The 24,316-nt window shown below is 39.3% G+C and overlaps 1 protein-coding gene across 2 annotated transcripts; it reads right to left on the bottom strand.

The window, feature by feature from the left end:
- Positions 1 to 3,334: 3,334 nt before the first annotated feature.
- On the bottom strand, positions 3,335 to 24,316 carry TXNRD3 (thioredoxin reductase 3). 2 transcript variants are annotated; one of them, XM_082321204.1, is made up of 16 exons: positions 24,095 to 24,316; positions 17,243 to 17,303; positions 15,535 to 15,644; positions 15,220 to 15,333; positions 13,260 to 13,332; positions 12,231 to 12,350; positions 11,675 to 11,817; positions 10,130 to 10,245; positions 9,796 to 10,021; positions 9,474 to 9,566; positions 8,946 to 9,022; positions 7,903 to 8,059; positions 7,595 to 7,702; positions 6,567 to 6,662; positions 4,906 to 5,040; positions 3,335 to 4,611 (listed from the first exon to the last, which is right to left on the bottom strand). In XM_082321204.1, exons 1-16 carry the CDS (start codon positions 24,215 to 24,217, stop codon positions 4,549 to 4,551), a joined length of 1,815 nt encoding a protein of 604 aa, XP_082177330.1. In that variant the 5' UTR covers positions 24,218 to 24,316; the 3' UTR covers positions 3,335 to 4,548. The 2 variants fall into 2 exon arrangements, with proteins under 2 accessions (XP_082177330.1, XP_082177331.1); XM_082321205.1 differs by lacking the exons at positions 15,535 to 15,644; positions 17,243 to 17,303.

Genomic DNA, 24,316 nt, shown 5'->3' with positions numbered 1-24,316 from the left:
GAGCACAGGACTGCTCCTGTTTTTGCCATGCAAAGAAATTATCTTGAAGGAGGGCTGCTATTTTTAAAGGCAGCACTGGAAACTACACAACTTGGCTCCAAATGGTGAGCTCAGATACCTTAATGGAGGTGAAGACGTTCAATCACACACTCACATAACGCACCCCTACTGTGTACCGTCAACTAAAAAAGGTCATTTAAGGAGTTCTTAACCTGTCTCTTCATTTACTTGAATTGCAACCTTGAGAATAGATTATAGCACTGCAAACCCACAAAAAAGTGGTGTGCTTCATTAGATCCACTGTTTATTTTTAGTTAAAACACTTGACCTTTCCTTCCTTTGCTGTTCCCACCTCTTCTAAGGCACATCCAGGAATTTTTCCCTTGCCAATATTTGGGGGAGTCTTGACAAGCGCAAGATTTAAACATACAGGAATTCAAGTTTAGAGCTAAAAAAATTATTTTTCAGTTTTATTTTCTTCCAGTATTTGAGATGTGTTGAAGAAAGGTAAAGACTTCAAGTTTTTGTCAAAAGCCACTCCAAGGGGAATAGTGAGAATCTGAAGCCTTACTTAGTACAGTTATACAGGAAAAGTCTTTCATACCTTATTCTGGCATTTCAAGGCTTATTACAGAATATTCAGCTCCCTCTTTTGTCTCTGACTTTTCCCCACAGTTCTTGCACAGGCCAACGAGCTGCTCGTGTTACTCAAGACAAACTACAGTGCTCAAAATATAATTAAAATTCATGCTATGTGGAAAGCCATCTACTAATTTGATGATTAAGCGTCTTCCATGTTTACAATAACTATAATCATAACCACTCCTAGACCAGGAAAGGATAAATTTCACCAATAAGTTAAAAAAACCACACAGCTTTGCTGTTTATCCACTGTTTCAAGAGCTACAGTTCAGATAGAGTGCCATAATTATCAGTGATCGAGACAAAATACTGCTTCAGCTAACAGCAGATTCAGTAAGCAACTAAGTATTTTCAACTGCAGCCTATAAAGGTTCCTGGTATTACAGTATGAATAAATATCAGAGTATTTTAAGGACACAGAACACCCCTTCAGAATTTCGTGAACAACATTTATGACAACAGAATTGTAAACACAGCATTTTGCCTTTTATGCCACTGCTTGAGTGTCTGTACTACCCAAACTCACTAACGATTTGGAGCAAATGAGTTTCAGGACAAGGTTATCTGTTCCTTGTCAGCTAGAGGGGAGATTGTTTGAGAGAATTCTAAACCTGGTTAGACCTGCACTGAATCTCCATCAAAGCAAGCTTGAAAACTGAAGACAAACATAAGCAGATATTCATTTAAATGCTACTTATGTAGCTTAACAATCAAAGGCTCTCCCTGTAGTTTTAAGTGTCTACTCTTGTCACTTAAGCAAACAAATACATACAGAGAAAGTGCTAGCGCTTACTACCTGCAGTTACTTGGCCTATAGAGGATGATTTAATCAGCTTGTGTAAACTGATGCCTGTTTCTCACAGTTCTGCTGTCAAGCTAACAACCCAGCTGTTACACCCCGTTGCACCGCGATGTACATCATTCCCCGAGGTTTCCTGTCAGAGGGCAGACCAGCAAAACCTGCAGAAATCACAAGGTAATGAAACAGGCAAAAGTTGTCTCAAAGCCTTTTCAGAGCTACATCAGGAAATTCTCCCCACGCTTGGCCACTATACCAGACCTGTAATTTTTTAAAATTTATTTTCAGTTTTATAAATAATGCATTACTAAGATACAAGCAGCTTGAAAGGTGCTGGGCAAAAGAGGGCTTTGAGAATGAGGGACAATATGGCCCCAGTTCTTGGGAGAACTGACAACTTGAGCATTTAGGGTCACATAAAACAGCCAGACCCCAGGTGTAGAATACTTAAGAAAAGATACTCTAGAAGACACTGAAGCAGGAAGCCTTTCTACTTATTTAACTCAGTCACAGACCAAACAAAAAAGATTGGAAAAACAATGTCAGACTCTACATTCAGGGGTACTTAGTTGCTGTTACAGGTTTTAACTTCACAGATTCTACCTTTTTCTCTAACACCTACTGTCAAGCTTAAAATTTTGGCTTTTAACTATATCTTGTTATCATGGCACCTTTTATTTTACATGTGAGCCTACTGAAACACAAGCAACATGTTCACTTAAAATATTGCTCTTGCTATTACCTACTTATTGTGTATTTTAACTGGAGAGTTTACAGCTTAAAAGATTAACTGTATAGAGTGCTCAATACTTGTAAAGTATCACTTAGAAAGAGCTGACAGCCTGGGCAAGTTTGACTTAAGGAACCCCTGCAATTACCACAGTTACAGATATGCAAGTGGTAATTATTGATCAATTAACTTGAACCTGCCAATCAAATCTGAATTTGAAATAGAACTCAATTACTGCTTACTAATAGGAAATTCAGGAAGTTACCATTGACTTGATTTGTTTCCTTCTTCACTTCCTCTACAGCACAGCTACACAAGGTAAACCTTGCCATTACCAGTCAGTTCCTCATGATATAAAGCCTTCTGAATGCTTTATTGTTTACTAAGTGTCATTTCAGCTGTTTAGATAGTGCAAAGTCTGTAACCTTACCTGCTACTAGCTGTCCACCCTCATCTGCCCTGACTTTAAAACAGCTCAGAGGAGTCTCTGGTTCATCCATTTTAACTTCACTTCTACACTACTATTATGCCTATCAAACTGTGACACCTGACCTGTTAAGAGGCAAACTTTCAGGCAGGCAAGGTTTTGGCAGTGCCACTCCTGAGGTCACTACTGCAGAAGTGATAGCAAGCAGGTGGCTCTATCGAATATTTCTATGAGCTACCAGAACAAGTAACTCCCCAGAACTCTGCAGCAAAGCAACACCAGAACCTCAGTAAGTGTTCCCATTGTCAAGTGAAAATATTTTGCAGTACTGCTAGGCACCTGCAGCAAAACCTCCAGGTCTCCAAGAATTATTAAATTTGAACACCAGCAACATTTGTTGCTAACACTCTAGCTAGATTCTGCTGAGCATCTTTCAGCTATGTTGCAGTTAAACACTACAACATGTGTATTTAAGATCTTCTGGAGTATCCAGAAGTGGTAAAAAATTCTTCTCTCAGTTTGAACAGAGAGAATTCTGCATAATGAAATAGAAGCGCGTTAGACTTCTCGAGCAAGCCCCCAGATGTGGTAAGAAAACTTGTTTCTCCATTTGAAAGATTACAGCATGCACAAGTCTACAGAGGTTTTAGTATTGCATGTGATAAACAATATAATTGAAGCACAATAAAATCTCAAGTATGCAGTAACATAAACCATGAGGTCAGACACCACAAAGTGTTGTATGTGTTGTTTATTGAACTTCAAATTCCATGGTACATCATAGATTAAATAGTTAAAAACTGTTTGTTTACTATCATACAATGTTCAGAAGAGTCTTTCAAAACATCTATTTGGACAAAACTAAGAGCCAAATTCAAGCACAATCCCCCCAGAGCAGAATGCTAGGGGTGGAAGAAAAAACTTGAGAGTACTGACTGTACATGACACTACACAAAGCGTGACAGCACACCAAGTCATTGTTCTCTGCTGCAACACATGCTTCAAAGAGAAATTCTATACAACACTTATTACCATCGTGGGCAGGCACCTACTATTTCAGCGGGACAGATTACTCTGACCCTGCTCCTCCAAGACTTCAATACTCCACATAAGAGTACAGACTTGCAGTTCCAGGTTCTGTGATGTTTTACATTACAGAGCTGAAACCAGATTTGAGACTACTAGCACTAACTATAGTCATAAACAGCAAGAGCAAATTGACAAGGTCTTGCACTTATGCTCTTCAACCCTGACACACAAGATGCCTACATCTGAAATTTTTACCTTGAAGACATTACGCCACCTGAGGTCAAACAACGTGAGCAACCACAATGTCTTAGATTACTTCGACATTTTAGACTGGTTGAAGTGGGAGACTAGTGCTTGAACTGCGCTGCTCAACATTGCATCCTATTTGTGCCATCTTGCCTCAACGGAATATACAATTAACTAAAACAAAATACATGAAAGATAAATCAGTCAACTGTAAACTGTTGGCAAGAATAATTCAATTATATATTTGTCCTCTATCTCAGGCATTTGTACAAGACACTGAAGCCTAGAAGCATTAGCTTTAATTTGTGCAACTTAAGAATTTCCTTCAGGAGCTCAGTCATCTGACCAGACGAAGGGATCTCCCAACCTTGCATGGCAGCCATCAGTCGTAGCTCACCTCACAATAAGGTTCCGAGCCAGAACATCAAAAAAGCACCGTAGTGCTGATACCAAACAAAGTCAGGATTTACAGTTCAAGATTTCCCTGCTGTATTACTGTTTCCATTTGCAACGCTACTTACTGAGGAAGCCTCACAAAGGCACCACTCCCAGCTGCAGTACATACACTGGTATTGATGCAAATGTTTATTTTGCTGCAAAGCAGTTGGATGTATTAGGGCTTCCACAGAACCAAGCGTGTACAACATGAAAACATGTAAAACAGCAGGTTTAACCTCAGCAGCCCCTTTGAGTGATGTCTTGTCCTGAAGATTTTGTAATATCCATTGTAGTGAACACCTGCAAGACAGCAACAGAACAGCTTATTTACTGTTGCTCTGTATCATCCTCCACATGGCTATCAGTCTCCTCTTGTAAAGTAACAATACTAAATTCCTTTGAACTGTTACAGTGGAAAACAAGTTGCAGTGCACAACTGACACATTTTCTATCACATGTCAATCTCTTATGGTTAGAAGTTAAGCAAATACTAAATAAATCTCATAAAATACATTGTAGTATTCTTTCCTTGCATCTAGGTAACCATCTCCAAAAACAGGTTTTAAATCAAGCTGTGCCCTCCCCATCCCTTACCTCTCCACAAGTCGGATGGATACCAATTGTTTCATCAAGTAATTCTTTGGTGAGACCACATTTTATTGCAGCAGCAAAACCTTGGGTAATTTCACCAGCATTAGGTCCAAGAACATGAAATCCTATCACACGATTCTTTAAGACAGGTGAGAACAAAACAGGAGTTAGTACTAGGTAAAGTTTAACAAAAGCTCTGGTATGTAATGCCCGCTACACTAAAAATTGCATGTTACACAAGCAGGTCAGTAGCAGAGTCTTTAACAAAAAATGAACTACTCCAAAGAAAGTAGTTCTGCAGTTCTTTTCAGTCCATTACAGCAGAATGAAACAAGTTTTAAAATGAATTAGTTTTAAAATCATTGCACAGCACTAATTCAAAGATACTGCCTAAAACTAAACAGATTCTAGTTTTGCCAGCTGTTTTTATGATTTTATAGATATACATTATGTCTAGTATGTTCAGATTTAGAATTATTTTTCTACACTGAAATTAGGTCAGATAGAGGACCTGTTTATATTGTTTGTTAAAAATCTGATACTGAAGAGCTTCACTGGCTGTTCCCTTCCTTCCCAAGCAGTTAACAAGAAAGAAAATGAAAACATTATAGGCTTGAATTTTGAGCAAGCTGCCTCTGTAGCAAGACCTAGAGTGATGGCAGTAGGCTATAAAAACAAGTTAAAATAGGTGTGGTTTGTTTCAATTTGTTTCATTAATTGGTTTATCAAGAGGGATACAAAAAAATGTTTTGAAACATTTTCCCAGGATCTTCCCATACTTTCAGAAATGTCCTAGCCCAGGTCTGGCCATGATTTGCAAGATAGGATACAAATTCCTCATATTATGAGTGATTTAAATGCACTATTTACCTTACATTCTCCTCCAGCATCCTAGGAAAAAACCTTTCATAGAAAGCTAAACAGAGTCCCTCCTTCCGTTGTGTTCTTTTCGTTTGGATTATTTCCAATGAGGCTCTAACAAAAGTAGAGCTTTGAGCCTTTCTGCAGTCTTTGCGAAAGGGTTAGGTGGACTAATATGGAAGAGTAAGCTTACTTCCTCTGAGCTTAAAAGCCATGCTATTTCATCATATCATTCCTTCTCTCCAAAGTAATCTTGAACACCAAAAATCTTCCTTTGTTTGTCTGTTCTTCCAGAGAGTTTTGGGGAAAAATACCAGACAGCATTGACGCTTATTTTTTGCAACAAGAATCACCGATCACTAGAAATTCCCATTTCTCATCACTCAGTTTTCTAGGACCAACCACATTTTCCAAGTTTCTATTAAACAGACAAAACTCTGCACTTTGCAAAGGGCAAAAAACACAGGGTCCAGAAACCTAAAGCAAGACACCGGATAGTACAGTTACTCAAAACTCACTTGGAAGAAAAACCTTGGTGAATTTCTTCACAAATCTATCCTTAAGTTGGAACTCAGGATGAAGTTTCATAACATATAAAGCTATCACTTGCTCAAACAGCTGTTATACCAAAAAACCCCAAACAAATCAGCTCCCTCCAAATTGATTTGACCTCTTAAAACAAATACTTATGTTAACAGAATGGGTAGAGCTGGCCTCAGGCAGGCCAAATAGAAGATACTAGTCTTTTGGCTGGTCTAATTTCAAGAATACACTCAGTATATCCATTCCAGTTTGCTACTTACGTTGTCATGTTTACTGCAGATAATCTTTGCATAGCAAGTATTGTTATCTCTGCCTGGTACTGTCCATTCAAGTGGCCAGAACAGACTGTGATAAACCTGGGAGGATGACAAGAAAAAGAGCATTAGAATTTGATGAATTAATTCAGTCAGACATGATTCTAATTTTTAATGTCTTTACAAATTGGTGGTTTGACATTTAACCCATTAGATTTTCCCAACATATACTAGACAAGACAGTGATTTTTGTTGTGGCGTGTTGTCCCTCCACACCCCCCAGCCCAAGCAGTCCATCCTCCAAAAGTCAGCAGAGGAAGACTTGACTCAAACCATGCACCCCTGAGTTAAACACTTGATTAGAACAGCAACAGCTATAAGACGTAGCATTTTCAGACCATACTTTCAGAAAGAGAACTGCTTTAGCAGTACAAAATTAATATTTAGTTACTATAAGTTTAAACCTATTCTGCAAAACAGTTAACAGTACAAGCCAAATAATGCCAAGTGTATTTGAAAGATGTAAGGAGCTAAACACAAGGCATGCAAACAGCTTTAATGAAACTCTTCAGAGAAGTGCAGAAGCTGGAAATTACCATAAAACAGGGAAGTTATACCTTCTATAGCCATAAGAAAAGGTCAGGAAGAAATTAATTCCCAATTCAAGTACAGTGAATAAGCAGAAAATAGACAGTTCATCCCAGGAGTCTGGTATACTTATACAGCAGTCAGTCTTTAATTAACGACAACAGCAAAACACCACCTACAGCTTTGCAACCTGAGTTTGGCCTCCTGAAGTCAAATGCTTGTCGGCAGCATGCAAATAGCTACGCACAACTCCAACATTGTCAAGTCCAGTCCTGGATTTCTGGGAGTCCAATACCTTGTTAGCCAGATGACAATACTTCCACGATCAAAGACCTATCTAGCTAACCTTCTCATCTTGTTCTAACACTATGCTTTGAGTGTAAAGCAGCAAGGCCCAAGAAAAACATTCTCAAGCTAGAAGTTAAACAAGTCTTGAGCGCTCTCACCTCCAAGTTTTGCTTTCCGTATTCTTCTACGGCTCTTTCTTCAGCTAACCCACAGCTGCCATACTCTAAAGGAGTAAACACTGTCGTTGGTACATTGATATAGTCACACTAAAAATAAAAAACAAAATTGATATTTAGACTATGCAAGTTCTATACAGTACATAACAGGAAAAGTTGTATTAGCACTTTTTTTTTTTTTACAAAACACTTGCAGTGCCCACAGTCAAGTGGACATATCAAATCATGTTATTGCAATTTTGAGGCAAAAAGCACAGAAATAAGTTGAAGTTGTATTCTTAGAGCTTTACCTTTGTGGAACTACCACCATAAAGCCTGCGGGCTAGCAGTTTTCCTGCTTGAATGGCAACTGGAGTAAGTTCAAGCTTTCCCTCCAATATATCTCCAATAGCATAGACATAAGGCACATTGGTTTGCTCTTCATCATTTACAGGTACTTTCCCATTCCTTTAAAACAAACAGGAAAGAGACTAGAGTTCAGTATCATAACCCTCCTCAGAGCTCAGCAAAAAACAGAGGAGAGAAGATCTGCTACAAAGATGTTATTCTGACTACTGAGCACATGTTATTAAATCTGCTTATGCCTTTTTTACTTCAACTGCAAACTTTTCGGAGCATCAATTATCTCCAACTCTGACACATGGCTGAAGTCAGTATTCAGTGGGCCAGTTTTGACCTGAGCAACAGTGCGTGTCTGATGACAATGAAGTTACTCAGACATCTTTGGATTTATGGTCTTTTACTTTATCATTATACAGCTTGCAATGTACATTTTCCCCTATGGGGAAAAAGAGCTGCAATATCACTCACATGTTTAAGTAAGTTGGCTTAGTAAGTTGTTAGCTGCTGCAACCTGATCTTAATTTTTCTTTCTCCTGAGCGACATAATCCTGACTCTTCCTTTGCACCAATTTTGCACTGACACCAGGGAGAAACAAGAAAAGTTGAATCTGTAGGAAGCAAGTAGCTTGCTGCCTCTTTAAATCCCTAGATTAACTTGCCACATGAGCTGAATAAAACGTTTAATTTAACAGAATATTAAACTGTAGTTCCTAAGTAAATTAAGCAAATATATTAAATCTATTCCTTAAGCACAGTGGCCAACCAGTAGGTATTAACTCATTCAGAATAGTTCTTTTATGAAATACATATTAAAGAAATGAAGTTAATGGACAACTGTACTCAAATCCAGAAGAGAAAAAGTTATAAAGGTTCACATAATTGCCAGGTGTAAGAGTGAGGATTTAAAAAAAAAAAGCATCAGTATCATTAGATATTGTTAAAGAGGTAAATCATTGCATTCAGTGGTTTAAGGGAGTTGAGCAATACTCACTTCTCATTGATTTTGACACCAATTGTCTCTAAACCAATACTTCTGGTACATGCATCACGACCAACAGCTATCAAAACCTAAAAAACCAAAATTAAATGCAATAATTTTATGCAAGAAAAGCATAATCAGCATAGCACTTCCTTTGGTCTTTTTCTGAAAACAACGTGAAGCATACAATTGAAGTGACTTTTCCAAAAATTTTTTGAAAGAGCCACCAACAATTCAGGCTCCTCCATGTGCAACTTTTCAGAGATGCACAGCCAAATACTAATATCGGAACAAAAATAGAAGCAACAACACTGTTCATATGAACTAAATTCTAGGCACATAAAGTTTCACCCATTCTGCTGACAGGGCTCAACTGAAGATGAATATTGAATTTTCATGTATTTTTTTCTGCCAGTAATTTATGTGAACAATTTTTCAAGCAAGATTTCCTTTTACTTTTTTCCTGAGCAACTTCTAAAGTATTTTAATACATTTTCATGTGCTGCTATATTCGGTTATTTCAAATCCAGAAACACTTACGGTGTTATATTCTTCTTCAAAGATTTCTGGTCCCTCAGTAGACTTCGCTGTCACTTTTAGCCTTCCAGGCATGCCTTCCTCCAGCTGTTCAACCTGTATAAATATTTGTAAGCTTAGAATGACCTTAAGCAGCAGAGCTCACTTACATTGTCACTTCAAACCTTGACCTACTAATCTGTCATTCAGCAGTACAAAAAAGCTTAATCTCATAAAATATTTATTCCTGTACAGAGCCAAAGCTTTCCCAGACAGCACATGCATACTACGTGTGCTGTTTAAAATAATTTTGCATGGAGGGAAGAAACCTAAAGAAAGCACTTGCCTGAATAGGTACAAACTTCCTGATGAACTTCACGCCGTGTGTTTCCATGTGAGCACCTACTTTTTCTGCCATTTCTTGGTCAAAGCCCCGAAGGAGTATGGAACGCACCATCACTGTGACATCTAGACCTAGACCAGCAAGAAATCCTGCACACTCTAGAGCCACATAGGAAGCACCCACAACTAGAGTTTTGCCAGGGCAGTAAGGCAGGGAGAAGAGGTCATCGCTAAAAAGAAAAGAAGTGTAAGTTACAAGGTTCTTTCAACACAAGTTTGTTTGTCTTTGCAAACACTAGAGAGGACAAAGTTCAGTCTATTACGCCTCTTCATCTCACCTTGTAATACAGTATTCTTTATCTCCAGGGATACCCAGATATCTAGGCCTTTCTCCTGTTGCCAGGACAAAAGTCTCTGCTGTGTGATAGGTTACTTGTCCTTTTCTATTAGTTGCCTGTTTATAGAGACACAGTTAAAGTCTTTATCATAGGAACAGGTTTCAAGATAAAATAAAAAAATTATGTAATCCTCCCCTCAAATATTGTGGATATGTTTAAGAATCAAGAACAAGCAGTTTCAAACAAGAACTAATGCATTTAGAGAAGCCATGCAGGTCACTGAAGAATAACAGGTTTAAATCACAAACTATCAGGCTTTTCTCACGTTAGTTACTGCACTTAAAATCATTTACTCTTTGAATCCTGCCCATTTCAACTACTCATTTACACTGAATTGTTCATAACAACTTTACTTTCAAGTTATAAAAAGCCACAGCAAATTAAGCCCCCCCCCCGCCCCCCACTTCCAATAAAAGGCCAACACAATGTTAGTGACAGAATAACATCAATTCGTTCTTAGGCTAATGTAGAAATTAAAAAAAAAGTATCTAGTTTCATGATTTCAGAGGGCCTGAGACTCAACCTTAAATGAATTCAAACTAATTTGACCTCTAGAGGCCCTTGGTCTTGGGAAATTTCATCTTGCCAATGCACCTCTCTCAAAATCTGACCTTCATTCTTGCTCTTTAGTTATTTTCCAACACAGATGAAGGGGAAACATCTTCCCCATCGAGTCATCAGGTAATGCAGGTTGGAAGGGATCTCAGGAGGTCATCTACTCCAACCTCCTACTGAAAGTCTTTCTGTTCTACTTCATTTATAGACTAAGGACACTTAAGTAGATGACCTGCATACCTGGACACCAGAACAGTTGGTAGATGAGGTAAGCTGAGCATACTACTACTGTCTTTTCAGTGCTAGACTCTTGGTTTGAAACACATAGTTCAGCCTTCATAAATTCATACTGAAAACAGACGGTTACACCCACCGAACCAAACAGTTGTCTTCAGTATGCAGTTCTTCTAAGTTAACCTTGCTACAATATGATCACTTACAGCAAGATTGCCAGCACATGTTTTGTCTTGCAAAACTGACAATTTAATTCTTATGCTGATACAGCATAAGGTTCTAGCAGCGCTGTTACGCAAGTGCTTAATCTGAATTTAATTTCAATAGTTTTTATACTTTAGTATGAAGATTTTCCAAGTGGCAAAATTGTACAGCTAAAGCTTTTCTTCCCCCCCAGCTGCTGACCTCAGTCATGAAGTTAGCAACTGAGACCACCTTACTCTGTTCATGCAAGACAGAAGCATACAGATATCCACAGCACTCTTACCTAACAGTTGCTAGGTTTGCAAACGCTGTGGCCTGTACTAAAGTACAATATTAATTTGAATCAATAACTTATTTCACAAATGAGTTTTTAACTTCAGTTGACTTATGTTGGCAACATCAAGATGAAGCCTTTTCCTTGCTGAATTTTAAAAGGCAATTTTAGGACATGAGTTTTCCCTCCCAACTGAATGTTTTAAACACAGCGCATACCTTAATTTTGTGTGGTTCAATGAATTCTCCGTAAGAATTGAGGTATGTCACAGACTTCTCTCTTAAGGACACTCGATACCCCCAGTTTAAAGAACCAATGTAGTTTTGAATTGCTTCTACCATGACCTCCCAGTTGTGTTTAACTGAAACAAGACATGAATTTCACATTTAAAGAAATCAAAGTGTAATGAACCCTTAAAAGAAAACTTAAGTTTTATTCATTGTACATCATGCTAAGAAAACATCATTACCATCAGTAATGAGGATACGTATTAAAGTCTTGTTCTATTATGCCAATATTTACCTGACTCATTACTATCTGAAGTAAGCTCATTCTAGAACTTCTTTCATTTAATTCAGATAATATAGGGAACAAAACACAATTAGCTTTCAATCCTAAAGGTTTTTATGACTCAAGAAGTAGGATGCCTTTGATTCACTTAAGAAAACTACTGAACTCTGCCTCTAGTTTACTAAGTCCAAAGTACAAGAATAATCTTAAGCTCAGAGTTTCATCTGTACACTGTCTCGGTCTGTCCTCTGTGTTCTTACTAACCTTGTTCTTCATACTGCCACCCGTATTTCCTGGAATCTTGGAGTGCCTGACCCAGAAGTGCTGCTTGATGCATTAGCTTCTTAGGAATGCAGCCTACATTTACACATGTGCCACCAAGTCCTAAGATGGAAAGAATCATGTTATTACCTGCGTGAACAGGATATTTATCCTTTTGCTATCATGTGTTTTCTATAATCACCCATATATCAGTTGGTGATGCTTGCTATAGCCACACAAGTAACATGAAATTTCTGTTGTAAGAGACATTTTAAAATACAATGAACACACTAAGCTTACAAGCTTGCATTCAGTTGAAGAGGTTGCTTGACTCATTGAACCAAGAAGGGTACAGTGTGTTGTCTTAAACACAGACCCAGGATACCTACTCCAGAGTGCTTCAGATTGTAGTCAGATACTACAATCTGACTTACTACTTGCAAGTAAGCAAGGCAAAAAGCCCAAAGTTCCTAGAGTTTAGTATCACCTGTTATATGGAATTTGAAATATGTATTTGTTTGAAATCTTAGCTATGAAAGCACATTCATACCTCGACTCAGTAAAACTAGACCAATGAAGTTCCTTACTCATTCTCAATTGCCAATAGCATTAATAAGGTCAGACAGCAGCTGTCTTTAATTAAGGAAAGGTGAGGCATGCATAGCCATACAGTCACACTGTTCTAGAGGCAGCCTAGATCAATTGTCCAAGAAATAGAATCAGATGAACTAAAAGGCAAAAAAACCCCCGCAAACATGAGAATGAACATGCACACACCCCCCATCCGGACACAATTTGAAAGTGAACAGAACTAGAACAACGTTTGACAAAGAACTGAGTTAGCAATGCACAAAACGGAAATAACTGTCCAGAAAAGCAGGCGTGCCAGGAAGACAACTCCTTTGTTATCTGTGTTCCAGAATTACAGGAATTCAGCCACAATTTCTAAGAATACAAATCCATAATATCTAACAATGCAGTACATATCACTGGCACTCAAACATCATAAAATCCAAGTTAACAGAACCTTACCCCAGGAGGTTCCGAGAGGCGTTGGAACAACATAATCTAATACCATTACTTTCTTTCCCAAGGTAGCAGCTTCCTATAAAAGACAGAGAGACAAGTCAGAATTACTGAACTTTTGCCTGACCAAGAAAGCCTGTTCACTCATTTACGGTCACGATATACTTAGCACTAATAGAAGGCTCTTTTGGTAGTTAGTCTCACTATCATATATGGCTCTTCTACCTCCTTCACCAGACAAAAATTCAAATCCCTCAAAAACTGTTACTTTCTTCCAAACTTTGAGTGGATGCATATGTTCAATGCTGCATCCATATCATCCTACACTGTCAAAAGCCATGATCTGAAGAGGGTATGAGATGGGCTTATCAGCCTATGATCCTCTACCACCTCACCCAAAGAACTATTTATGCCGTTAGCTCTCCTTTTCTCTCAGGACTGACTTGGCATGTTCATGAATGAATAAAAAAAGTGATGTTAATAAACTGCAGACAGTTCAATGGAGGACCACCAAGACGCTCGGGGGCTGGAGCACATGCCCTATGAGAAGGGTGAGGGAACTTGACACATTTAGCCTGGAGAAAAGATGGATTCGGAGGGGACCCAGCAGCAACTTTCCAACACCTATGAGGAGGTCATGACTGTGTCAGGCTCTTCACACTGGCGAGTAGTGGAGGGACAAAAGACAATGGCCGTAAGTTGAAACGAGAGTGTTTCAGACCGGATATAAGGAACTTTCACACTGTGAGGACACTCAAACAGTGAAACACAGCTTCCCAGAAAGGCTGTGCCATCTCCACCCCTGGCTATTTTCAAGACCCAAATGGATGACGTCCTGCATAATCTTGTTTGACCTCACGGTTGACCCTTCTTGGTGCAGGAGCTTAGACTAGACATCTTCCTAATGTCCATTCCAACCTGAATAGTCCTATGATACTCTATCCAAGGAATTACCAGGCACTTGATTGAAGCTACCCATTGTTTGATCTTTCAAGGGCTTGGATCAAACCTTTAGGTGCCTCAAATCTGTTTAAGAATTTCTGCACAGTTACTGCAGTCCTGGCTCAAACAAGGTTTAGAGTTACCCAGCTATCTTGTGTTCTGTAAATACCTGACCTTTCCCACTCTGAACAGTTTGGTAATTATCAGCAAGTTTATAACTGATGTCCCAGAAAGCACTCTGAGGAAGGATCTGGAGCATGCTAAAAATGTCCAACTGGCTAACTGAAGAATTCAACTGTCACCTTCTCCTGCCTGCCTTATGTTTATCTGGTGAAAGTTACATGCTTAACTGTACTGTTGTACAACAATCACCAAGGCTGTCAAAAATAACATCACCATGCCCAAACCATAAACTGGCAGTTAGGATACCTGGCTGAGAGGCGGGAAGTGTGTGTTCAAATCCCTCAGGCAGAAAACTGAATCCATACCTTGGGTCCTGAGGCACTCTGAACAACAGCTAATTGTGTAAGAGGTACACAATCTCTATTACCATTTCTGAAAAAGCAGCTAGAAAGAGAACTAAACAGTGAATTGGTTCCTTAAGAGAACAGCTGAAAGCACTTCATTTTAGATGACTCGTGGTCCTGAATCCTGAACAGTCAGAACTACTTCAAGAGTAGCCTTTAAGTTTTCCAGATTACTGTTTGGAAGTGTTAAAGTGCCTGTGTACTACACGTGAAGAGGAGATACTTAAAAAACTTTTTGTTCCACCCTCAGCCAGGAACCTAAAACCTATTATTAGGATAGAGACCTGAATAGGCACTGGCCAGAATACTAGTCCACAGAGACAACAATCTCCTGAGTGAGCACATTACTAGACCACTACTGATTCATTAATTAACAAGTTGAATGGTAATAATCATCAAAATATAGACTGTTTTGTACTATTGTGATTAATAGAGAGACTAACTTTGGAAGAAGTTTCATATACAGCCTGCTCTTTAATGCAATTTTCACGTCATACCTTGGAACATGCAAGTCCACCGGAGCCACCACCAATAACAATAAGGTCATAATCATAGGGTTCTATATCTTTGCTATCCCCAAGAAGTTTCTGCAGTGATCCATCATGATAAGCCTGGGGAAGGGGGGGGGGCGGGGGGAGAAAAAAAAAAAATCAAATTACCACACACATTTCTGAGTAAACAAAAGCTGAATGACATTGCTTTCTCTGACCTAGATCACCCAGTCTAACGTCACACAAAATTTAATTATGATCAAACAGCAAATTCACTCAGTAGTCTTGTCTACTTCCAGCTGATTTTTAAAGAAAAGTTACCTGGTAAGTTGAATCACAGCCACCTATGTGAGTTCCATTCACAAATACATTAGGCACTGTCCTCTGATTAGTTAGCTCTGCTAACACTTGCTGAATACTGGGTCCATCAGCTAAGAATAAAAGAAACAGGTACATATAGAACAATTTTCAATAAGGAAGCTTTTAAAACAACCTGAAGTATTAAAGGTTTGGACTGCAATGTACTGTAGGCCTGCCAAGAAAACAATTCTATTATAAGCATCACATTTGTAGACTTCCTGAACATAAGCAAGTCTTCAGAAACTGCTTCTCAAAAGAGCATGCTTAAACACCAGGGATAAATTGGTGCTTCAAGCCATAATTCTACTGAATGGAGTAAAGTTGAAGTAATAGAATTTAGTCCTTGTATTTCCTGGATTCTTACCAGTCTCTTCCTGACAGTGTCACGCTTGGTACTACAGAAAAATTCTTTTCCAGATATCACAGGAGATCATACAGACAGCTTTTCTTTCATGAGAATTGTCTGGTTTTAGAGTACGTTCTGTGTAAGTGCACATAGTTTTACCTAGCAGCTTTGTATTATGAGCATATGGGGACGGGAAGAATGAACCTGCTCTTCTACTTATCCTAAAGCTACCTTCATACTTTTTCTACCCACCACACTGTCTTAAACCTTCCAGTTTTAAGATCATCATTGCCTGACCTGACCTGTCATCTGAATCATCAGCACCTACACACAGGCTCAAGTTGGATCTCTCAGCAGTTTGTCCAGCAGTAAATGTAGGAATGAGAATTTACAGTAATCACTTTGACTGAAATCTTTTTACTCTAAGACCATATCTATTTAGTATCAGTAATCAGAGCAATTGCAAGGGAAATACATTATTAATTAGGAGTAATTCCAGAAAAAAGTGACTGTGCATTGTACTTTGCATATCTTGGGCTATAATTAGTTCACAGCATCACAACTTTAATAAAAAGTAAAAATAAGTACGAAGAGATGCTATGGATCAATAAATACGTACATTTTTCCCAAACGCTGTTTAAGCACAAACACTTCAAAAAAGCATTAGAACTTTAAGAAAGCATTGGAAACTAAGTTTTGTACAGAAAAAAATCGATGATAATACACATTCAACAGCTTACCAACAATGCAATTAAGAGTTTACTAAGAACTATGTTAGAAACTACTTGTTCTTAAAACTACATTAAAAACTACATGCATTATGGACATATATGCAGAAGGCACTATACATGTACTAAAAACTAAAGCAGCTTTGGCTTTAAAAAACCCCTCAAACCAGCAACAGCCAAGGTACTGGAATTTACCCTTCTTTCCAATGACTCAGCAACTTCCCCTAGGAAGGTCACCCATATACCAAGTCAAACATTAACAATTCATCTAAAGCCACAAAACAACCTGAGGTAGGAAAAAATACCACAGGCTTTTTCCCGAAAGGCAGAGCTCCTCAGAGGGAAATCAGATCTCACATCCTCTATCAGTTGATGATTTGTACAGAAAGAGTCAAAGCCTTCAGTTATATTAAAAACACATCCTGTATTAAAATCTCCATTAAAGCCTAATTGATTTTATCTCTGAATATATTAAGATTTATTTTAATGGTTTTATATATCCTCCAATTAGTTCAAGACAGCTTAGGGAGTCACGCACAGTCACCTGTTTTTAGTTACAATAAGCAGCATGCGATAGATTTTTTCTTCTACTTACCAGTTACATCAAGCTCCAAAGCATAGTACTCCACACGCATAGAGCGGAAGAGTTCTTTCACCTACAACAGAAACAATACCAGTGCAAAGCTTTCACAAGATCTGATACACAGCTCAGGGTAAAACTTGATTGTTGCACATACACAGGTAACTTTAAAGGCTCATTTATTATGCTTCGAGGGCCTAACTCTACATGCCTTTGGTAAAGTTTGGCACTACTTCTATGTTTTGCATGTTCCTCACTTAAAGCTAGGCTATTTAACAGCATGCAGATTAAGCATCCCACATCGCAGCAATCTTCCAATACAAGTTTCATTACTTTAAGAAAAAGTTTCTATATACAATTTGCTTAGCTGCAGACTTCTCCATCCCTGACAGATACCAAAAGCCACGAGAATAACTGCCATATGGAAAAACATCAAGAGATGAAGTAGCAGCCAGATTCCTTGATAGTACTAAAGAAAGAAAGAAAAAAGGGAGTAGAGGACAACATGCAAAACATTGTCAAGTAAATGCAAAAAAAGATACATTATAAAAAGCTGCAGGTAACACCCTCCAAGTGTACTCAGCACTAGGACAGCTCATGCCTACCAGCCCTGCCTTCGCTTTTGGTTGCTGTACTTCAGAAAAGTTATAGAACAAGCAGAGAACAATTACTCTAAGGAATCAATGTGTTGGGTTTAACATAAAGAAAAGACAGGAAAAGAAATAACTGTGTTTAAATAAATAATTGACTACCTCAAGGAAGAACAGAAGTGGTGGTGGATGGAGTAAGAACTAATGGTCTTGAACTGCATCAAGAGATTGAGATTAGACTTTAGGAAAAGCTTTTCCTAATAGCGAGACACTGGAACATATTGCCTAGGTAGATAACAATCTTCATCAGCGAGTGGCTTCAAAGTACATTTCTAAAGTATCTGAACTACTGCTTCCCCTACCCTGAGCCAGGGGACAAGACTAGATGATCTCTTGAATTTTTTTCCAGCTCTGATTTTTGGTTTGCTATTTAACAACATCTGCCTCAGCCTCCAAGGATCAGGCAGGAGCAGTTCTAACTTGTTTGTCATTGTTTTACTAAATCAGTCATATCTTGCTTGTGAAATATTAAGAGAGTTAATACCAGAATGTAACAGTTACATTTTTTAACCTTTTAAATTGCTATTCTTCTCCATTAAGCAGGAGAAGCATTCTAAAGATGCTTGGTCATTAGAAGGCTGCTTTTCTCCTGCATTGCCATGAATAAACTCAGATACAGTGTCATTGGAACATGTCCTAGAAACATGGTTAATGCATCCAGAAGTCAGCAATAAATTTAAAAGTTGGGGGGGTGGGGGGAAAAAGAGAGCTCTATATATGAGCCTAGTCTTAAAAGAAAAAAAAAAAACCATCCTAAATGACAACTTAGTGGAGATTCTCCCCAGCCTGGACAGAGTTCTGGGTGTTCTTCTAACATCAGTTCTGGATGGACAGAGTGTACCATTACCAAATTCAAATCAGGTACCGTCTTAGAACTGAGATTTTTTTTTTTATGGTAACACCTATTTGTAAAACTGACAGTATTCAAATTGTGAACTGTCCTTCCAGTTGGACAATGACATACCTCACAGCCCAGGAGGCAGTATTACATCTGGCAGTATTTACTCCTTTGAAATACAATTTGCAGACCTACTCGTGCAAATACATACTGTAAGGCAATAGGTAAGATATTTGCTTTTAATCATAACTGCCTTGATGTGAAAACAGCTCTAGCAAGAAGCACTAAATGTCTGTGTGATGGATCCACTTGCCAGCATGGAGTCTGAACAATGAAGCACACTAAGTTGCTGCCAACTCAGAAGAAATCTTTTACAACCAGCTTTCTGATGAACCTCAAATTTATTGACAGCAGCTCACTAAGAGTATGTTGAGTCACATCTAATAAGCTTAAAGATGTCAAACACACGATTAATAAAATGTTTTTAATGTTGCTGTGATGCATGCTGTTGCTATGCCAAATGCTGAGTATTCCAGTGCTTTTTACTGCAGTTTCAGCTTTATGCACACAAACATAAAGCTTTTGTATTCTGTACCAAATACAGGGCAAGTTTCTTACCACATCATGTATCAACCGTAATATAAAAATATAAGTTCTGCTTGTATAATTGATTACATAAATTATTCTGTAATTGTAGAACTAATGTTGTGAGGGACCTTTGGAGGTCATCTGATCCAACTCCCTGCTCAAAGCAAGGCCAGATGTGAAGTTTGATCAAATTGCTCAAGCACTGTCACTCCAGTTCTGAATATCTACAAGGACAGAGACCATAACCTCTTTGGGCTGTTCCAGTGTTTGTCTACCCTCACAGTAAAGAATTTTCATTTTCTCACTGGAGTATCTCTTGTTGCAACTTGTACTTATTGGCCCTTGTTATTTCACTCTGCAACTCTGAAAAGAGCCTGGTTGTCTTCCCACTTGGTAGCTGCGGACAGCAACTAAAATCTCTCCTTAGCCTTTTCAAGGTTGAACAAACTGAGCTCCTTCTTCACACATCCTGTGCTACCATCCTCTATAACCATCTAGGTGGCCCTAAAAACTTTTGTCCTGAGCTCCCCATTACCTTCAGGCTTGCTTACTGGAATGACTATGGACTGAATGAAAGGGAAACGGCAGTGGAACTGTTCCAGACCTCCCGCTCTGCAATGGCTGTTAGTTACAAAGCCCTAGCTGAATGCCATGAAAGATCTAAAAAGCAAAGCTTAAAGGGATTGCTGCTATGAAGTGGTAAGCTAAGAATCTGGAGGGAAGTCACAAAATTAGCTACTTGGCTGCTGGTTTAGTTTGCAGCAAAGCAGGAGAGTAACAGGCAAGTTTTCAATAGTGGTTTGTTTTTTTTTTTTTTTTTAAAACTTGCTAAAACATTGCAACAGAAGCTAGCAGGGTGAAGACAGGACAGAGAACATCAGTAGAACAAGAAAGGATTACACTGAAGAAAGGACGGATTTAAGACAGTGCATTTAGGCAACCTTTATTCTCTACTGAAGATACAGAGTAGAGAAAAAAAAATCAGACAAACGTCAGCATCCTAATTAGAAGTAGCCATTGCACTTTATTCTTATGAATAGATCATGCTTGTGTTGTGCTAGTGAAACAGAAAGGAAGAAAAGTAACAAGTATATGATCAGAGTTACGAAATCTTCAATCGAGGCAAGAGATGATAGATTATTTCAGTTTGGAAAAGAAAATGATTAGGAGGAGTAGACAGATAACATACACTAATCATGAGTAATATCTAGATAAGGTGAAGAGGAAATGATTTCTGAGAAATACTCACCGGAGCAAACAGCAACAACTGCATTTACCAGAAAACAATTTGGAAATGAAAAGGAAGTAAACCTCCATACAATACATAAACTGGAGAACTTACTGCCACCTGACATCGTAAAAGCCAAAATTAAAAGGAAATCAAAAGAGCTATTCGACCAACTAATGAAAGGAAGATCCACTGAAAACTTTTAACTCAATAGAACTAATACAAATTCAGGTCAAGAAACCTTGAGCCTCACAGTGCTGGAAACTTCAGCAGTATACTGGGAAATTTCCTTCCTTATACCCCGATCCTACAAATGTCATTTCCCCAACAAGTGTCTGGGACAGGATACTAGGCTGCATGGTCACAGATACAACCATTTACTTCCCTTCCGACCAATGCAATGGCGTTGTTTACCTGCTAAACCCTTCCAGTTTTCACAAAAAGAGAGAGAGACTAGAAACATTTCCAGATATTACTAAACAGCAGGTAATTTCTCTGAAACTGAGAAATTGGTCTAACACTTTAGAAAACTCTTCTTGGAGATGCTTTCTGTCACTAAGGTAGCTCAGCAGGCTTGAAATAAGCTTCATACAGTAAAGTTCAGTAATAATGGTATGTCCTATATCTGCTGTTTCATGTATCAGCTAACATTCTATAACAGCTACAGCTGAATTGACCAGAAACCCCTGGGGATACAGAATGTAATTGGCAATAGCATAACATATAACTAGAATAACCGGCAACTTCTACGCAACCACAGTTGTTGCTCTTAAAATAATTTCAACATATCACAGTGTTCAGACTTGGCAATTTTTCATGCTAAAAAACTATGGGTTTTTTTTATGCATTTCTATCTTAATATTAATCTTTTCAGGGTGGTAAGAAATTAAAGAACAATCAAGTCAAGTTATGACAAGGAAGTCATTCTAATACCACTCTCTCTCCACTACTGCCTTGCTACAGCACTTGAGCAATAAATCACGTTTGCAGAAAAAGAACTGCACAATTGCCTAGTCATGCTACTAGCTAAACTGAACAGAATTAACTACTTAATTCATTTAGAGATTGTATTTGCAGTGCTTTTCCGTAGGAAAGCACAATCTTAATTTTCTTCCAGCATGGTTACATCCATTTGAAATGGAAGAATTCTTCCCACTCCCCAAATTAGGTCCTTTTAGAGCATGAGTGTTCTCTGCGCTAGTGCTAAACATCATCAGTTTTTCAATTAATCCTACCAAAGCACATTGCTAACAACCATCCACAGTAAAAGACACAGTGCACACTATTCATATCCGTCTGTCTTTAAGAACTTAAAACTATGTGATTACAGGCTAAGTACCCAAGCTGTAACTACACTTCTAAATTATATCCACTTCATTAATTCTACAAACTAGATCAGCAAGCAAGAGTGCTGCATTACCCACTGTTCTCCCATTCCTTTCACTATTTTCTAAGTCCTCGGTGGGAGGAGTTGTTAATACTCATACTGTTGCAGATATTACTTTGTTTTATCACTTGATGTCTCATGAGTGGCTTCCTTCTCTCATAAGCTTTCTTCTCCTAATTGTTCCTCTGCAATATATACCTCTTCCACGTGTTTTCTTCATTATACTACCCTTTCCCTTCTGTTTCAAACAGGAAAGTAAGGCAAGGAAATCCGCCTACTAGAGCAATCAGCTCTTCCCCCCCTCTCCAAGTTTATCACCTGTTCCTTCACAAAGATTCATACAGGGCCTTTCAGCTCTGCCTCCTAGAAGGGGCCACGAGAGAGGGCCTTCCTACTCACGACATTCACTGTTCCCCTTTCCAAGACAATAAAGGCAATATTCCTCACATCTCATTGTTTCCCTGAAGCAAGTAAACATGCCTAATGGAGAAGCTCTGAACAAATGCAGGAAAGAACATTAATCTGGAATTTAATTACTGGACTACAATCAAGTCTATTTTTCCCTTAAGCTCCTTGTGCTAGTCTAGCCCCACTGCAATACCAGAAACAGATGAAGGAAAAGGTTGCAAGGTTTAAAAAGTTACTGTGCTGTTGTACGATCTCAAAAACACTGGACTGAGTACCATGCGTATCAACACTTGAGCAATCACAATCACTAAAAGCACACAGAGCAATAGAGGCACAACTAAGTATTTCTCAATGGACAGAAGTCCTCAACAAAAAGATTTCTCCTCAACAGAAGAGAACATTTTTGCCAACAGGACTAGACTTGAGCAAGACTCCAACCCTACCATTACTTCACTTGCTAAAACTTCCATTGAATAAGTTGATACGTAAGCAAATTTTAGAAGGATCTGAGCTACCTATTATGCTATACTATCTTTCTGCCAAAACATTCTTGGAGAGAAAGCACTGGTTTTGCTTATCCTCTCATACACAGAAGCTTCCTTTCCCAAAACCTCAATTAAGTTACAAGTGAGATAGGATATATTCATTTAAGTTTTCTACAACAGGGTCATAATACCTCCTCCCTCACAAGAGCCACTGGAACCAAACCTAACCTACACACAGGAGGGCAGCTTCTGAGTGTTCTCCTGGTTGTCAATTCCTTTGAGGAACACCAGGACTTGATCCCACAGTTCCATTTATGTTTTTTCCACCGTGGCCACACCAAATGTGGTATTATGAGGTTTAACTAACATTTCATAACATGCTCTTTGTAAACATCCAAGAATCACAATGCACACAAACACCCAGATTCTGTGTGGGCTATGACTATAGTGTCTTGGTATCATAAAACTCTAATGAAGAGCCTGTTTTTCTTTAATGGCTCTGGCTCACTAGTTACAGCTACCCTGTGATATTGATGCAAAACCAGAGCCAGATAGATATTTTTCTCTAAGCATCACAATTAATAATTTTTCATTGTTTTATTTAAACACACATTACAGCTAGCATTTAGAACTTACACTCTTGCTATATAGTCAACCTTCTCCCTCAAATTTCAAAACCAGCGAAAAACTTAACTTATCCTTCCCCGGGAATGCAACTTTGTCCAAGTTGAATACCAACACGGTGCTCGAACTTTCAGTAAGAGAGCAACACCACCAGCACCCTGACCTTCAAGTAACAGATACAAAAGCCGTTTAGCTGAGGAGCAGGCACACCGAGCACAACTTCTCACACATTCACCTACGCCTTCACTCACGTGGCAAAGGGAAAGAACTACTAAGGATGCCAGTTAGGATCTCTGCCTCATTTCAAGCCTGATAAGGGGGTTTCCAAAGGGTGGAACCTGGTGCTTAACTTAACTGGACTGTTTAAATCCAAGGGTGCCGTCACAAGAAGCGGCATCCCCACAGTGTCTGCTTTCCAACCCTTTTCCGCTTGCGCGCTTCCCTCCGGCCGGGGCGGGCCGCCAGCCCTGCGAGCGGCCGCCCTCAGGGCAGATGTCTCTCGCCTCGCACGGGGGCCGCGCCAGGCCTGCCTCCTCCTCACGGAGAGAGCCCTTCCGCCCAGCCCTCGCCGGGACGGCGAGAGGAGGGAGGCGGCTCCGAGAGGGTGAGGAGAGGGCCCGCGGGGGAGCGCGCCGAGGTAACTCCCGCCGCCGCCTCACCTTATTGCAATAGGGGCAATAGCTCTTGCTGAAGATCATGACGCGGTGCGAGGCGATGAGGGTCCGCACACGGAGCTTCAGCCCGTCCCAGTCCGGGAGCTTGGTCTGGCCCGGCGGCGGCATGGCGGGGCCGGCGGCTGAGGCGGCGAGCGACCGGCTGGCTACAACCACCCAGCGCGCGCCCTCCTCGCTCAACGACAGCAGCGCGCGCCCAACGCCCGC

The sequence above is a fragment of the Platalea leucorodia genome, assembly GCF_965183815.1.
Source record: "Platalea leucorodia genome assembly, chromosome: 9".
NCBI lineage: Eukaryota > Metazoa > Chordata > Aves > Pelecaniformes > Threskiornithidae > Platalea > Platalea leucorodia.
This window is presented reverse-complemented; position numbering and strand designations above follow the sequence as displayed.